The sequence below is a fragment of the Rhineura floridana genome, chromosome 5 (assembly GCF_030035675.1).
Source record: "Rhineura floridana isolate rRhiFlo1 chromosome 5, rRhiFlo1.hap2, whole genome shotgun sequence".
NCBI classification, from domain to species: domain Eukaryota; kingdom Metazoa; phylum Chordata; class Lepidosauria; order Squamata; family Rhineuridae; genus Rhineura; species Rhineura floridana.
The window spans coordinates 124,833,880-124,852,703 of record NC_084484.1 but is presented as its reverse complement, the minus strand read 5'-3'; the positions used below and the strand labels follow the sequence as shown (position 1 = coordinate 124,852,703).

At 39.7% G+C, this 18,824-nt stretch overlaps 1 protein-coding gene across 1 annotated transcript; it reads left to right on the top strand.

The window, feature by feature from the left end:
- Positions 1 to 17,468: 17,468 nt before the first annotated feature.
- LOC133386094 (olfactory receptor 5V1-like) lies at positions 17,469 to 18,410 on the top strand. Its single transcript, XM_061629713.1, has one exon. The coding sequence runs from the start codon at positions 17,469 to 17,471 to the stop codon at positions 18,408 to 18,410; it is 942 nt and encodes a 313-aa protein (XP_061485697.1).
- The last annotated feature ends 414 nt before the right edge of the window (positions 18,411 to 18,824 follow it).

The following is an 18,824-nucleotide window of genomic DNA, read 5'->3' as shown; positions in this document are numbered from 1 at the left end:
AAGTTGGAGAAATCTGCAATGGTGCAAAATAGCTCTAGGGCTGACAAGAATAAAGCATACTCAGTTCTTTTGTTGTAGCCACTGAGCTGTACTGTATTAGTCAAAGAGGGGTCATCTTAAAACATGGAGGGAAGGAAGAGTAGGTGATGTCATTCCAATGAGAATATTTAAATACTTATAATGTGGCAGAATACTGTAGAAGGAAACAGTGAGCATCGGATGGGCCCACGTTTATTTCCCTGTGCCTTTAACAGCTGTGTAACAGGCTATCATTCAACAGGTGTAGTCCCCCTAAGTATGAATATGTAATGGCAGGACACTTTTCTTGTTGGATCCTAGTCTGTTTTGCAGCTGTTAAACCTACCAGAATCTCAGAAGATGAACAAAGAGATGAACCATTAGAGATGAACCTGTACAATGAGTAGGATGCACATTGATCCCTTTCACAGCTGATGTGAAGTTGTAGCCCTTGTGAGTGCACAATGGCTTGGATCCTAAAATAAGTTGATTGGCATGAAATTTAGTTAAGGAATGTTTCCCATCCCTTCCTCTCCTCTGCAGCCACCTGCACCCCAAAACACCTCTTTACCCCAAACAATATGGGGTAGGGAACAAGGGGGAGGACTTTCTCAAGTCCAATTTGAGGTAATGCCCTCCTCTCCCAGCAGCCCCCATCAGTGGTGGCCGGTGGCTCCACATCAGTGGGGCAGCGAAATCTGCTCCAGGTTTTAGTCAAGACTTTGAAGGAGCTGTCCAAGGTGCTTCTCCTTGAAAGTTTGGACTGAAATCTGGAGCGGATTCCCCTGCTTCACTGATATGAAGCCATCAGTCACCACTACCCCCCAATCCATATTATTCTGGAGGGGCCATCTCTCAGAAGTTGCTTGCTGGAGGGGGGGTAACTGCAGGAAAGATGAGGAGGACTGTAGACTTCCATGCAGTTTAACTTATCTTAGGATCCAAGCCACAGTGCATAGCATAGCACTATAAAGAACAAAGTTAGCCAAATAAGGTGTTTTATTATTTCTTAATTACTGACAAGTAGCATAAACTGCAGATAGCTTGAACGAAATTAAAGCTTTACATTCATATCCTATGTACAGTTGCACAGTTGAGTTCAAAAGGGCCTTATATTCAAGTAGGTCTACACAGGATTACAGCTACAGGTCCAATGACCTAAATGGCACTTATTTTTGAGTAAACATGTTTAAATATTCCTTATGAACATAAAGCAATACAGGTACTTTTTAAAAATATTCATATTGCTTTTCATTTTTAATGTTCACGAGGAATATTTGAGTAGCCATACATCTACACACTTAGGCTTTAATATTATGCAGATTTACTTGGGAGTAAGTCCACTGAATTCTGAAAGTCTCACTTTTGAGTGATTGAGCTATTGTCTGGACAAGAGGTAAGATTTTAGATCTCTAGTCTCAATGGCCATTCCGTGTCCTTCACTTTAATATATCACATATTCTGTGTTCTACTATCACAAGGCCTTGATGTTCTTGGGACCTCAGTAATGTGGCTTTTGACACTTGAGAGATATATTTGTAGGACCCACTCTAGTTGTGAATGTAATTCGTTTTAAACTGTTTTTAATTCTATATTTTATATTGTTGCCCTGGAACCTTCTGGTGAAGTGCTGGTAATAAATGTAATCATCATCATCATCACCATCATCTATGATTGCCATTTGTATGTGTATGTAAATAAAGTTGACTGGAAAATCATAACGTCCAAAATTGTCCCTGGTGTGACTCCACATTGATTTTCAATCATCATTTTTCTTTTGGGAATGGAAGCATGAGACTCCACATCAGTTGGTAGCAGGAACTCAAGAAAAAAAATGGCAGCCTTGCAGAGTACCCAGAATGGATTTCAGTAAAATCAAGACACCTATTGAGAAGAAGCTAAAATTTGAAGAGTATGTTCATGAATGGATTAATTCATTCATTATTCATATTCTTGTGAATTTTAGAAAAGAACTGTTCCAGTTAGAGATAACTCTACAACAAAACTTTAAATGAGATTATTCCATGCAAAGAAATATCCTGCCATAGAGAAAATAAGTTAATCAAAGATGAGTCAGGGGAGTCCATTATTCCCTCCTATCCCTGTCTCTTGCTAAATAACTAATCATCCTTCCATGTGAGATTTTTCTGTTTTAAAGTTCACTAGCTTCCTGCAACTAATCACCCCAGGAGAAAAAATGCCAATAATGGATAATTAAGTTGCATGGGGCTCTATTAAAACTTTAGAAGACAATATTTTTGAGATCTGTACTTGCAAATTAGCTGCAATGGGCATTGTTAAGAAGACACTGTTTGCATAAAGACATAAACTGTAGGGGGTGATGTACATTAAGAGTATTCTCCAATGATTGAAAATTGCAGCAAATTCATTTTACTTGATTCCAAAATTAGAAATAGAGCCCTGAGCATTCATTAAGGAATCCAATTGCACTGCAGACAGGCACATCAAGAGAAAACTCCAGAGACCTGTATTCCTGTTCTAGCATACAAGATGATTGTGTTTTTTTAAAAAAGTGGGGTAGAGGAAAAGAAAATCAGACATAATAACAACTCTATATTGAAGTCAATAACGTAACTTTCCTGCCTGGATACACTGATGGTCAAACGTTATAAACTTCCCACACCTAATTTTACAGCCTCATTTATGAAAACTTTCTATTGATATAAGTACTGTAAGCTTACATTAGTTTTTGGGGTACCTGACATTTTCAAGTTTCAAGAGAGAGAGAGAGAGAGAGAGAGATCTATTCCATCATGTTCTCCAAGCTGAGATTCTGGCTTTAAGAAAACAACACAATGGCATTTTTTAAAGGAAATACATGTTTGATAGGAAAGATCCCTAGTTCTTCTGGCTAAGGTGGAGATGCAAACAAGGCATGTTTGTTCGTGCATGTCAAGAGAAATAGAAATGGACTGCCTTCAAGTCAATCCCGACTTATGGCTACTCTATGAATAGGGTTTTCATGGTAAGCGGTATTCAGAGAGGGTTTACCATTACCTCTGAGGCTAGTCCTCCCCAGCTGGCTAGGGCCTGCTCAGCTTGCTACAGCTGCACAAGCCAACCCCTTCCTTGTCCGCAACTGCCAGCTGGGGGGCAACTGGTCTCCTTGGGACTATGTAGCTTACCCACACAGGTGGCAGGGCACATAACCCCTGAGCCACTCACTGTGGGGCTGATGTTTAGCTGGCTCTTTAAACCCAGGAGACACAAGCGGGGATTTGAACTCAGAGACTCTGGACTCCAGGCCAGGCTCTCCTCCCCACTGCGCTATACCAGTTGTCCGCATCTCAAGAGAAGAGAGATCCAAAGGGTCTTCTCTCTAAGGGAGGAATGGATAAAGAGAGAGAGGGACCACATTCACACCATACCACTCCACTATTATTCCATTTTAAACAGTCATGCCTTCCCCCAAAGAATCCTGGGAAGTGTAGTTTGTGAAGGGTGCTGAGTGTTGTTAGGACCCCTATTCTTCTCATAGAGCAACAATTGTCAGAGTGGTTTAATAGTTAGTCCCGCTTCCAAGAGAACTCTGAGAATTATATTTCCAAAATGTCTGATGAGAGTTTGATTTCTTTGATTTCTAAAGGGTAACCTATCTAACTTGAACTAGTTCAACTCTATGGACTAGTACTGTGGACAATGATATACACAGGTAAAAAATTAACTTGCTTTATGACTTTATTAGGAAATATTACAAGGTCCATATCAAAATTAAATCAAAAATTCTGAGAAGACATCATAGCAGAAATTAATATATCCAGTTACTGCACTACTAAAGACCCTAAGTTATGTCTGTTGTCTTTGGGAGAGGGGAGAGAACAAGGAGGTTCTGTCTAAATTATGATTCAATTTTTGTTGGTAGCAGCTGTGGGAGGACTCAGTCCACAAGTCACTAAGAACCTGAACTCAGAGGGTTAATCTATACCTTCTAGAGATGGGAAGACACTGGGGAAACTGCTTTATTGCTTCTAGCCTTACCTCTCTGCTCTTTTTCCTCCTTCTTCCTTCTCTTCCTTTCGCCGTCATGCTGATGGTATCCATGCTTGCTAGAAAGCTCTTTCCTCTACAATGTAAATATCCTCAACTTCTAATAAACAGCTATTTGTAAACCAATGATCAAGTGTCTTGTCTGTTCCCTCGCTACACACAGGAACTGATTAAGAGTACAGCAGCAAGATTAACAATAGCTCAGCACTAGAAGGAAGCCAATGGTCTAGCTAGCATTTCAAAATGGTATGACAAAGTATGAACAATGATGTTAATAGAGAAATTAACATACTATCTAAGAACCTGAGGGGGGATGGAAGACCCAGATTCTTTTTTTGCCACTTGGCATGAATGCATTTACTTGTGAATAAAGTCAAATGAAAGTACCAGCTCAGTATGTTTTTGTTTGGAATTTGTAATAGTTAAAATAATGAGACTTCTGCCTGGCTGGGAGTCAAGATACCACACAAATGGATACAGGCCACCAAGCACCACAAGACTCCATGCTCCCACAGGCCATAGAATAAAAATAAGACATGATTAAGCTCTTCAGTTACTTTACATTCTGTACTTACCCCAATCCGTGATTTATGTTTTGTTATATTCATAAGCCCATCAATTGTTGATGCACTTCCAGAATTGTTCATTGTTTACTGCATTGTTTTGGTTGATACTTCTTTATTGTGTTAAGTGAATGCTTTTCTTAGAAAATATAATTATTTTTTTAAAAAAAATAATCTCGGGGCTGGGACTGTTTATTTATTTATTATTCAAAGGCCATGCTGACTGGGGCTGCTGGGGGTTGTAGTCCAAAACATTTATTTATTTATTTATTTATTTATTACATTCATCCCTGCCTTTCTTTCCATGATAGAAACCCAAGGCAGCTTACATATGGTTCCCAGGCAGTCTCCCATCCAGGCACTGACCAGACCTGACTCTGCTTAGCTGCTGGCCTTTATCTTATACTTTTAATGATAAAACAAAAAGGCATAAATGTAAAAGTGGCAAAGAGCAAGGAACATTCTGTATTACATTTGTATTTCCATGCAGTTCCTTCAATAACTTAATATTTGGGCCACTTAGGGTGTAATCCAGTACACCTACAGGGAAGTAAACTCTATTGAACTCAGTGGGGATGGCAGACATGTTTAGGACTTCACTGAGAATTGCACTGCCCCAGTGGTGCATTTTGCAAATTGGGTAAGATAACACAATGTTAGTATCGCATCACTTGATACTCAATATTGATGAATTTATGGATTGTGTGTGTTTTTGTCTATGATTCTTATTTTAAATTTGTGTGTATTTTAAGTTGCCTAGAGACTGTTTGGTATTAAGCAACTAACAAGTGAAATAAAATCACTATAGGGAACTCTCTGTTTTAAGAAAGAATATCTATGCTTGCAAAAGATAAGTGACATTTTCAACTTCTTGGAATGATACTTTCCAGGACAATATCTGGCCTTAGGTGCTAGGTGTAAATAATTCCTTTTCCATCTGTTTCATGACATTTTATTAATGAAATACTCTGAAATGCAATTGTGTCTACAACCTCTGCTGCTGCTTCTCTTATGCAACGTGTAGCTCAAATTCTGCGACAGTGGATGGAAGCAACCTGATACCTGCCACAATTCCTGAAGCCATAATGACTTAGGTGATGTGGCAGAGACATCCTGAGGTTTAGCAGTTGTTAGCATAGAAGTGATGAGCAGTCAAGCTGCAGCCCAAAGTCCCTGCCCTCACGTGTTTGAATGCTCTCAAAAGTCAGTTGCAATTCTGCATGGAACTTAGCAGTGAAAAAGCAATGACTGGCACCACAAGAAGCCATCTGCCTGGAAGCTCTTCTACTGGCCTATTTTTCACAGAGTTGTTCTGAAGCTTCGTTATCACTCCGAGCTCCTTGAAGGAAAAGAGAGTGATACAAATGTAATAAATAAATAGCCGTTTCATAAGAACCAGTGTGGTGTCTACAGGTTATATTTGTTGGAGTAGCAAGTCCCAACTGAGGCATGAAGCTTACTGAGTGGTCTTTGATCAGCTACTTTCTTGTTAGATTGTTTTGTTTATGCTTGCTGTCCTGAAGTCCTTTGGGAGGAAGGGTGGGATATAAATTCTATTTTTGCGTAGCAATTTTCCATGGCTATTTTCAAAAAAGGATTTTTTTAAAAAAAATCTGCCTCTAAAATATTGATATTAAGAATGATAATTTTATCAATATTTCCTTTCATTTATTGATTTCCTTTCAAAATACCAATATTTCCTTTAATGCTGTGTTTTAAAATTATTGTAACCTGGGACCTTTGGGTGAAGGGTGGGTAATAAATAATAATAATAACAACAACAGTAATAGTAAATAATAATGGTTAAAAAAATAGAAATGGACTGCCGTCAGGTCGATCCCGACTTATGGCTACCCTATGAATAGGGTTTTCATGGTAAGCGGTATTCAGAGGGGGTTTACCATTGCCTCCCTCTGAGGCTAGTCCTCCCCAGCTGGCTAGGGCCTGCTCAACTTGTGTGGGGGTGATCTTTAGCTGGCCCTTGACACCCAGGAGACACGAGAGGGGATTTGAACTCACAGACTCTGGACTCCCAGCCAGGTTTTCCTCCCCACTGTGGTATACCAGCTATATATAATGGTAGAACTATTGATATTAATGTCAGAAATTTTTGCAAGGGGTAAAACCTGCACCGTTAAAAGCAGCAGCTTGTGGACAGAGAACTCAAATCGATACCAGCCTTTTAGATCGATGGAATACTTTTGAACTGGCACCAGCCAACAGATCACATCCCTACTCTCGGATTAACCTACCTCATAGGATTGTTGTAAGGGAAAAAAGGGTAGATTGTGTATACTGCCCTGAGTTCCTTGGTAGAAGAGTGGAATAAAAATGTAATTAATAGTAACAATTGATCCAGCCATCCCAAATACATGTTCATTCAAAATCATAGTGAATTCTAGAATCTTGGCAACAATACAAATTCTTCACACAATTTAAGGGCACTTCCACAGGTTTACTGTGGATTCTGTGCTGTTCATCAGTGGCAGCCCAAACAGTAAGTGGAATCAGAGCCAATGTCAGGGAGAGACAACTAATTCTAGCTTTGTCCCCATCCTCCTCCCTGCTGAGCTCTGCAAGGGCAACACTGAGACTCAGGAGGAGGACGTTGACAGCCAAGGGCACCCCCTGGACTGGTTGGAAGCAAGAAGGCAGGCAGGTGAAGGCTGGCTAATGGCAGACTGAGGTTGCAGTGGCAATATCCCATTCACTCTTAATAGACCAGCCACCACAGCTGTTCACGCATGCATGTTCTTCACAGTGGCCACACAAGCAGGGCATTGCAGGGCTCAGTCCTGTGTCCAGTCCAATTAATTTTTATTAATGACTTGGATGAGGAGGTGCAGGGAATGCCTATCAAATTTGCAGATTATACAAAATTGGGAAGGATAGCTAATACCTTGACAGACAGAAACAAAATTCAAAGGGATCTTGATAAGCTGGAGCATTGGGCTGAAAACAACAGAATGAAATTTAACAGGCATAAGTGCAAAGTTCTACACTTAAGAAAAAGAAACCAAATACACAGTTATAAGATGTGGGATACTTGGCTCAGCAATACTACATGCAAGAAGGATCTTGGGATTGTTGTTCACAAACAATATGAGCCAACAATGTGATGTGGCTGCAAAAAAGGCAAATGCTATTTTAAGCTGCATTAACAGAAGTATGGCTTCCAAATCATGTGAAGTATGGTTAGGCCTCATCTTGAGTACTGTGTCCATTTCTGGACACTACACTTTAAGAAGGGTGCAGACAAAGTGAAATGGGTTCAGAGGAGGGCAACGAGAATTACCAGGGGACTAGAAACAAAGCCCTATTAGAAGAGACTGAAAGAAATGGACATGTTTAGCCTTCAAAAGAGAAGACTGAGAGGAGATATGATAGCACTGTTCAGGTACTTGAAAGGTTACCACACAGAGGAGGGCCAGGATCTCTTCTCAATCGTCCCAGAGTGCAGGACACGGAATAATGGGCTCAAGTTACAGGAAACCACATATCAACTGAACATCAGGAAAAACTTCATCACTGTTAGAGCAGTATGACAGTGGAACCAATTATTTAGGGAGGTGGTGGGCTCTCCAACACTGGAGGCATTCAAGAGGCAGCTGGACAGCCACCTGTCTGGTTTGCTTTACTTTGGATTCCTGCGTTGAGCAGGGAGTTGGACTCGATGGACGTATAGTCCCCTTCCAACTCTATAATTCTACAATCAAAACTCCACCCCATATTTAATCCAGATTTACCATTTCTACATTGTTTTTTTTTACTTATTGGATATTCTGTGGAAATGTTAAGCCTGGATTTAATGGGAAAAAAGAATATGGAATGGCATATTGTTGGGGATGACATTGTGTGGATGCAGAGCAAAACCTGCATGTATGAGCAACTGCCGTGTAGAAGGATTCTAAAAGGAATGCAGATAAACAAAAAGAATGCCTAAAGAAACTGAACATTTTAGAATTGAGCTTCAAACTCATTTTATTTTTCATGAGAAAGTTACAACTTTTCATAAATGACGTCTTTTAATCCGGATGTCTGAGTGTTAATACAATACCAAAAGTAGAAGACAGTCATTTTAGAGTCAAATAGATCATTGGTCTTCAATTGGTGCATCAGAAGGTCTCATTACAGGGTCTCATCTAAGGTGGGTTGCAATATCAGTACTTCCACTATACAAACATATAGTTTAAAACATGCGAATTTTGAATTAAAAGTGGATCCCAGGTCTGAAAAAGCTGAAAACTAGATGGTTTGGTTAACATGTCACATATTAAAACTTTGGAAATCTTCAAATGCATTTCTCTTGTCACACTGAAGTTCAAGCAGCTATCGGGAAAATCAGATCTTAATCATATTTTAATTATTGATCAGACTCAGAATAAACTAGAAGCCAACTACACACATACACATACACCCAACACAATTGTATTTCCAGGGTATCAGTATTAGCAGACTAATAAGTGGGAAATTGCTGTTGGAGAATAAGAGGTAAGCTTTGGTAGTATCCTAAGTTGAAGGTTAGTGTTTCTTAACAATAAACGTTATTTCTTAGAAAAATATACCCCAAACCAGATCTTGAAATAAAATCCTTTTTGTATCCCTGTACATGAAACTTTCATTCAAGTGAAACAATGGCAAAATGCCAACTGACTTTAAATGCAGCCAGGCTTTCAACACATAGATTCTCTAAATGGGTAAACTATCTTTCTATAGTTTTTGCTGTTTTTCTCAAAAACAATAAACAGTTAAATTAACTGTTCTTTGCATATGTCCCTGAGATGCTTCTCTGACTACAATATGTCCCCCAGGTCTTAGACTGATGGTTAAATACTGCTTCCTCAATTAATCTATAGGAGTCTGAGAGGAAACACTGCTGGTATTCATTGGTAAATACAGCAATTCCAGGTAAGTGCCTGTATATTTTCTTAATAGCTATTTGGATTCTCAAATTGATAAGTCACATTATCCTGCCTGTAGAACTCTAGGTATATTCTTACTAGGACCAGACTGTCAGGAATGCAATATATAAATCTGAAATTATGTTTGATATGTTTGTAAGTATTTCCATGTTACTGAGTTCACACGTTTGCTTGTCACTCAATAAATGCAAAGTCAAGTGAAACATACATATGTGAAACAACCATAACCATTGCAATAGCAGAACATTTACATCGTCTGACATTATTTAAAAAACCAATACATTTCAATGTACACTGTCTACAGTGTGTAAACTTTACACATTCAACTGTAAGTGATCGATTGAGTGAGGTTCATGAATGCGAGCTAGATGTGCGACAAAATTAATTTTAATGTCTCCTGAATGGCTGTGGATGAGTTCCAGACATGCAATTCACCCTCAGTGGTAGGGTCCCGGATCAGGATATATGTAAGAAAAAGTGGAGCTTGCATGGATGAAGGGAGGGACAAAGAGATCTGAGAGTTTCTAGAATGAGTTAGTTCATTAATTCCAGTCCACTTTTAGCCCTTCCTTCCAGGAACTGAGAACAGCATGGTTAGTTTCTTCCACCTCCATTTTTATCCTTGCAACAACTTTGTGAAGTAGGTTAAGCTGACAGAGAATGACTAACCCAAGGTCACTCAATGAGCTTCATGGGCCAGTAGCTGTTTGAACCCAGGTTTCCCAGCACCTAGCACAACACTACACCACATGATAACTGGAGTGCAGTCTTGAGGAGGAGTCCCACAAACACAAGTTCCTGTCTGATGATCTGCAGCCCGATGAAGGAGTGCCTGTTTTCCTCCATTTAATGCTCTCTTGTATATTAGTAAATAAAGCAAATAGAACAAAGACACCATACATGCTCTCTATAAACCTGGAAGTGTTTCTCCTGGAATCTCTCACCTCTCAGAGGTTGGATGGACCATAACAGTATGGAGCAGGGTCTTTTACCTTTGTCCAGATTGGTCAGTTGAATTCTCTTTTGATCTGTCAGCATGGGAGTACTAATGCAAAGGGAGTGGGATATGATCCAGCCTGAAGACATTTCAATTCAATATGCATTTTTACACCTAGATTAGCCACGTGGTTACAACTGGACTACAGTTGTTATCTTCTTATGCCTGGGTGAAATGACTCAGTAGTTAATCCATAATAAATTTAGCTATTACTCAGCCCACATTAATAATTATTGAGTAGAATTTAAAAAAGACTTGGCAGCTGCTTTGCTTTTGTAGAACATATCACAAAACTGTGAAAAAATAGATTGTACTGAGGTAGATGGCCCAAGGGTCTGATTCAGTATAACACAGCTTCTCATGTATATAATTCAATATGAATGTTTTCCCCATCCTGGATCAGGACCAGGAACACAACAGTGAAATATGGTTAGCTGTGAAAGTGGAGGTCACCTATTTTGGGAGAAGGGCAGTAGTCTGAATCTAGTATTTCCTCCTCTCCGCCCTTGCAATAGTGATCAAGGTAGGAAGAATTAAGCGCATTAACCATCTATCCAGAAAGGAGATCTCTGCACAGCAATATGCATGCAATTCTGCCACATGTAAGGATCTTTGGACTCACCATTAACCCAGAAGTAGGAATGGTGAAGAATTGTAGACATCCACCATCATTGAACTTACTCTTGAATGCTGGAGAACTAAAGGTTTAAATCAGTTTTGCACTCTACCTAAATATTTAATCCATGTCACCTTATTTTAGTGGTCCTCCTAAAACTAAGAGCAGCATGACATCATTTTCAGGTGGACTCAATCTATAACCGCATCTTGCAACACTCCTCTTTCTTCTCACTAGACATTTTTGCCTTCTCTAATTCTACCTCTACATGTAGCTACCAGTTTGCCCTTTCTCTGCTTCAGTTGTTTCCCTTCCCTCTGGGGACACCAACCCAGATCCTGCTGTGCTTTCCCCGCTTATCTGCCCAGTGCCCCCAACCAGCTCATTTGTCTTTTCTGGCTGTGCATATCCTCCAGTGTTATGAGAGACAAGGGGGAAATATTAAGTATAAGGTACACCTTCTCTGCAAATACACATCAGGTAAATTTAATTATTCTCTGTACTCCCTTGAATTGTGTAAGAACAACCAGGTGTGTCTCACAAACCACCTCTGACTTCCAGTGATAGTAAATCAGCCTTCCCCAGCCTGGGGTCCTCCAGATGTTTGGGGGTACAATCCCCACTAGGCCCAGCCAGCATGGTCAAAGGCCATGCTGACTGGGGCTGCTAGGGGTTGTAGTCCAAAACATTTGTTTATTTATTATTACATTCATACCCCACCTTTCTTTTCATGACAGAAGCCCAAGACGACTTACATATGGTTCCCAGGTGGTCTCCCATCCAGGCACTGACCAGACCTGACCCTGCTTAGCTTCAACAGAGTGCTGGCCTCATGTGCCTTCAGACAATAGCCTGGGACTATCTGGAGGGCACCAGAGTTGGGAGAGGCAGCAATAGGTTATGCCTGACAAAAACTTGGAGAGCTACTGACCATCATTGCAGACAGCACTGGACTAGGTGTACTGTTGAAAGAGTCTCTGGATAAGGCAACTCCCTGGGTTCCAATCCAGCTCATGCAACAAACCAAGATGTTGCATGTGCAAAATCGGGATATTAATCTGAATGCCCGTCAGAATGTGCATCCCATTGTACATTCAAATATAGGAAGCTGTCTTATACTGAGTGAGACTTACTCATCCATCTAGTTCAGTAACATCTACACTGACTGGCAGCAGCTCTCCAGGGTTTCATACAGGGAGTCCCTCCCAACCCTACCTGGAGATGCCAGGGATTGAGCCTGGGACCTTCTACGTGCAAGGTCCTTCCCCGTGAAGGATTATGAATCTGAATGTGGATGGATCCAGCAAGTGATATGCATATAAGCTTCTTTGTTTGTTTATAGCATTCGTATACCACCCATCATATTTACGTTAGGGTAGCTTACAATGCAAATTAAAGCAAACACAAGATATACAGTTATGAAGCTCGATAAACAAACAACACAACACAATTAAAATATCACTTAAAACAGTAAGTCAGTTTGCATATACAATATCCTGGATCCGGTTAAGGGTGTTTAAATACACTCCTCATCATCTGACCTTGAGATAAAATAAGAATTTTTGTTGTTGTAACTTTTATTTACAAGAGATATTTTATGAGATACAAACACCTGCTTAGAGCAGCTGATAGACCACACAATTTTAGTCTTTCTTTTCTTCAAGCAACTGACCGTTAACTTGTATCATCAGATCCTTTCTAAATTCCACCTCATTTCGAATGTGGCTCGCCATAGAAGACCAGGTGGGGGTGGGGTGGGGAAGCTTATTGAGAAAAACGGTCTGAAGTGTCCTTGGGCTCACAGAACTAGTTTAATATGTTTTGGATTTGGGACTGTTAATCTTATGGATCTGATGTGCTCCTCTGTGAGAAAATGTAGGGTTAACCAAATGCAAGCTGTAAGGAGCTGTATAAATGTTTTATTTGGGATAAACAAAATAATTTCTCATGAAAATGTCCAAATGGATGTTTTGTCTAAAGTATGGCAATAAATATAAATTTCAGCCACAAAAGCTTATCTTTGATTTAGGAGAAATTACATTTTTATGAGAAAATATGCACCCTGTAGGACACAAGGAAAAACTCTGGAAATAAGATCAACTTATATGCTATGTAAAGGTAAAGAAGGAAAGGCAAAGATTCAGCACACTGTGGTGCATGGAAATTATTTATGAGGTAGGAGATATTTTAAAAAATTAATCTTTCTTCAAGAATGTGGAAACTAAATAAATTATCTTGCTATATGGGTGACAGGAAAAATAAGTTGGGAAAATAAGATCATTATTTTGTTGTCTTGCATCAAAAAGAGAAAATTGTCCATAAATGGCTGATTGCCTGGAAACTAGTGTCCCAGGAATTATTTGAAATGATCTCCTTGAGGTGGCCATGTTTTAAAATTAAAGTTTGTGAAGCGTCTCTAGGGCTGGCCCAAGACCTTTTGCTGCTTGAGTCCAAGCAGTAAAGGGCACCACACCTACATTCAAGGCATGTGGTTGGTTACCCAAGGCCAGCCATGTTATCTTGGCCCCTGAGTAGGGGAGCCATGTGCCCTCCTTACCAGAGGGCAGTCTGCTATTTGAAATTACTTCTAGCTGCTGAGTCCTTTGCTCTAGGTCTGGTTTAAAGACATTGAACCATCAAAAGGGAGGACAGGAGTCCCAAAGTTGCCCATCAACACTGTTATTTATCTATTTTATTTAAAATTATTTCTAAACCGCTTAATATTTTTAAAAAATCTCTCAGCGGTATACAAAAATACAACATAAGAACAATAAAATAGTATCATAAAATAGAAATTCAACAGAAAAAAACAGTATGTTTTAAAACAGATAAAAACTGGAATTCTGTAATAATAGGGTCCAATCTTATGGGCCAGGGAAAGCATAGGCAAAAAAAAGTCCTCATTTACAAGCCATTTGAAGCAACTAATGGATGATGCTTCACGCATAGAAGAAGGAAGGTTATGCCACATTGCTGTGGCCATGGCAGAAACGGCCTGTTTTCATATCACTGCCCTGTGATATTCTGTAGTGAATTGTGTCATGGGTAAAATTTCCCCAGATGACCCAACTGATCTTATAGGTTTACACAGGGGAAGGTGTTCTTTCAGGAATGTGTCTTTACCCTCCTAAACTGTGGATGCATTTCACAATTTTATTAGCATTTGTGTTTTCAAGATAGATACAGTATTACAACAAGCACAGGGTTGACTTCTACAAACAGGTTGCCAAGTTGCCATTTTGCACATTGCAGTGCCATAATCAAATGATGGTGATGGTGCCATCAGTGTCAGTGGAGTTTTCCAGAGTAGTATAAGCAAATGTCTTCCTCAAGGAGCTTACAGCCTACATTTCAACAGTAGGGAGAAAAAAGCAAAGGGAGGAGAGAGGAATACAGAGATCTATGAACCACTTGGCAAAGGGGTTTCTGTTATATATCCCACAATAGCTGAAAAAGCAATCCATTTAGATTTGGTTGGGGATGAGGTGAATTGCCCTGGTTAGGGAAGGCAGACCTTTTGTCACTGGAAATCAGAGGTGCTTTGTGAGACATTTTATGGTTCTTCTCACACGTCAAATGGAGTGGAGACAAATAAAAAAAGAAACCTGATGTGCATGTGCACAGGAGGCCCTCCTGATACTTCAGTATTTTCCCATTGTCTCACAACATGAGAGGCCTTGATGTTTTGCTAGGAGGCACCAGCTAGGACCACTTGGGAACAGGTTATCTCAGTGTTGAACCTACAAAATTATTACTTGTTTTTATTAGTTGTAAACCGCTTTGATTTTTTTGAAATGAAATAGCAGTAAACAAATATGTATATAAGTAAACAAACATTGCTCTGAGATGCTTGAGTTATTTCCATACCCTTGCCGTTGTTATTATTCAGAGAAAGGTAAGCAGCTGAATATGTAAAGGAAATCAAAGCAAGATCTTCACCGTCACATTTTCAATCAGCTGAGGAGGCTCCAAGTCCTGCACCATGACAACCCATGCGACCTCAGAAAAGGGCGATAAAAAAACATCCCCAAAGACTCCACAGCTCCCAAACATGAAAAGGAGTCTCAAATTACCATTCTCCTGCCTAGACAATAATTTCAGCTGGAGTGTGACATGGAGGGACATAGATTGACAGCTAGAGCTGCCCAGGGGAGGCCACAGATATACAGGGCTAGTGCCTTGGTTGGCTGCTTTTGTGAGGATATGGAGGGGAGACAGAACTTTGGGGTGATCTTGCGGGTGGTGGGTCTGGGTCGAAGCCTTAGAGCTTCTGTTCTGTTGAGGACAGCAAGAGGAACAGCAGCTGGAAAATATTCTTGACATTATTGCATTCAATATGTACTTTTATTATTTTATATAGGGTTTTATAATTTATGTATTCAGTATTCTATATTGTATTTTTTTTATTGTAAGCCACTTTGAGTATTATTATAATAGAAAAGTGGGGTATAAATATTAAATCTAATCAAATCTAACACTGGAGAATATGCACACCTAGGAAAGACAAACAAGCAGGTTCTTGGTTAACTCAAATATATTTCTCATAAACTGTATTCATTTTAAACAAAATATAGTTTTGTATTGATCAATAGATTGGATACTTACATCAATGAGTTACCACTGTAGTAAGAAAAAGACCTATGAATTTTTTTTGTTTTTTTACAAAAGCAACTAGAACACTGAATAGAACAACAGGATGCAATGAAGGGCGCTTCCAGGTCATCAGTAATTCAAGGGAGGGATTCAAACACATACCAGAACCTTAGGTTTGTGCAATTAAAGTGGATCAAAGGGCTCTGTTGCCCTAGCACAACAAATTGCTTTAAAAAATAATCAGACCCTTTGCGGTTTGGAAAGTGACAAGTAATGCATTGAAAAGTGTGCCTACTATGCATGAATGACTAACAGGAAGATGTGTAAATACCCCGCAAGCAAATCAGGATGAATGCAAGGTGAATGCTCCTTGTCATATAACCACCCCATAAACAAATCAGAACAAAAGCTCAGTGAAGCCTGGATCTGGATATAATTATAATCTTACCTCTGCATAAGCTTTGTACAGGCAAATCAGGGTGAATGCTCAATAAATAGGTTGTCTGGAAGAGCCGTAAGAATGCATGAAAAATCTGGATGGGGTGGGAGCAGGTGGAACCAGCAGAAACAACTATAGGGAATCTCTCAGAAGACAGAAACATTTCATATATTTGATTTCCAAAAGAGCATTTCTAAGCAGAAATGTTATAAAAATACAGAATAATGGATAATATCAAGAACAGCAATGCCATTTAATTACCAAAGTCCAGGATAAATGTAATGCAGCGAAAAATTAAAATCTTGCTAAGCACAATATGCAGGACAAGGAGCTCAAATCTGGTTTGTTCTTTACATCCAAGCAGGACTACGCTTCCTTTGCAGCAGTGGTAATTGCTCTTCCTTCTGTATACGCAGGATCAATATATGAATTCACTGGAATTTATTATGATCACCAAAATGTGAGTTCCAGAATGAACTGCAGAGATCAGAAGCCCGCAAGTAAGATGTGTGTGTGTGTGTTTATAGAATGACTGCAAAACATAGCAACATAGGAATACTGCCTTATACTGAGTCAGATCAGTGGTAGCTCAGTATTGTCTATGCCACGGATAGCCAACATGGCGCCTTCCATATGTTTTGGACCCCAAACCCCATCAAGCCTGACCATTGGCAATGCTGGCCAAAGTATTTGGAGGGTACCATGTTGGCTAACCCTGGCTTTCATTGACTGGCAGTGGCTATTTAGGATTTCAGACCAGGGTCTCTCCCAGCCCTACCTGCAGATACTGAAGACTGAACCTGGGACTTTCTGCATGCAAAACCACTCAGCAACAGGCTTTCTCCATAGAAACATGGTAGAACTTGGTGAAACAAGTAATCAAGAATGTTGTTTCCATAAATTACATGAATATGGAGGCTATACAAAGGACTAAGATAATTTTGACAATTGTCAGCTGATAAAATTCATACTGGTCCATCTTCATATTCTGACTCCTATTGTTCTCTGCGATGCCCATATTTACCTTGGCATCCTTTTTTCCTCTTTTGTTCATACAGGCGATCAGCTACTAGAATTGGCTGATACACTCTTCTGTATAATCTACTCCTCATCTTGATGAATTAATAATTGCAGGTTAATTCTATAGCAAAATGCTACTTGGAACTCACATAATATGAAAATATTGATGCCATTTTTTGCCAAATTGCTAACAGCATATCAACTCCATACCAGGAGTGTTTTTTCACAGATTGATGATTCTTCTATTTCAAAATATTGTTCCCTTTCCTTTTTAGATAAGAACCCCCAGCAAATGGAAAACCAAACCTTCATAGAGGAATTTATTTTCCTGGGCTTTTCAAACCACCCCAACCTCTACATTCTCTTCTTTGTAGTATTCTTAGCCATCTACACAATAACTCTTGTGGGAAATACTCTGATACTAACCCTGATCAGAACAGATCTGACCCTTCACACACCTATGTATTATTTCCTGAGCAACTTGTCATTCCTAGACATTTGTTATATCTCTGCTACAGTCCCTGTTATGCTGGCTAACTTCTTCCGAACACAGAAGACCATCTCGTACGAGGGATGCATCGCCCAGCTGTTCTCCCTCATTACTTGTGCAGGGACAGAGTGTGTGCTGCTGGCTATCATGGCGTACGACCGATATGTGGCTATCTGTAGCCCCTTACATTATTCCAGCATCATGAGCAAAAGGGCTTGCATGAAGATGGCAGTGTTCTCTTGGATGTGTGGCTTGGCGAACTCACTGGTGCACACCCTGCTGACACTGTCCTTAACCATCTGCAAGTCCAATGAGCTCAGCCACTTCTTCTGTGACGTCCCCTTGCTTTTGAAGCTCTCTTGCTCAGACACTTCTGTTAATGAAGCTGTGCTCCATCTAGCCAGTGCCTTGATAGGACTCAGCCCCTGCCTCTTTATTTTGGTCTCCTACATCCGCATCATCCATGCCATCCTGAAGATCAACACCTCTAAGGGCAGAGTGAAGGCTTTCTCCACCTGTGCTTCCCATCTGATTGTGGTCGTGATATTCTATGGTACATCCAACTTCAATTACAACAGGCCAAGTTCAGGGTACTCCTTGGATGTAGATACTTTGGTTTCTTCATTGTACTGCATTGTAACACCCATGTTAAATCCAATTATTTATAGCCTAAGGAATAAAGAGGTAAAGGCCAGTTTTATGAGAATGGGCAAGAAATATTTCTCTTCCTCGGCTAGGACCTGAGGAAGGCAAAAAGAGACTTTTAGCGCAATCTTATACATGCCTGCTCAGAATCCATTCCCACTGAGTTCAGTCAGACTTACTGCCAGGTAAGAAGTGAGCCTTGGATGGTTTTAACCAACAACAGCCACTGAAGATGAATCTCTCAGTTAATCAAGCATTTGGGTGAAATCTATTTATACATAGGAGATCCATTCCAAATTCAGATTACTAAAATTTTGGATAGATAAAATTTGAATTGTGGAACTTCTATGGAACATATACAAAAGTTTGGAATATATTAAACTAAGATAACTAGTTTCTCACTAAATTTAAACATTTAATGAATGAAAAGGATTATTGTAACACTTTTAATATTTATTACAGGTACATCTAGAACCATTTTGGCAGCTATTTTGCTGTTAGGAAACATAGAAA

Bases quoted from the DNA above. Each gene is read 5' to 3' on its own strand.
- LOC133386094 (XM_061629713.1), top strand. From the start codon at position 17,469: ATGGAAAACCAAACCTTCATAGAGGAATTTATTTTCCTGGGCTTTTCA.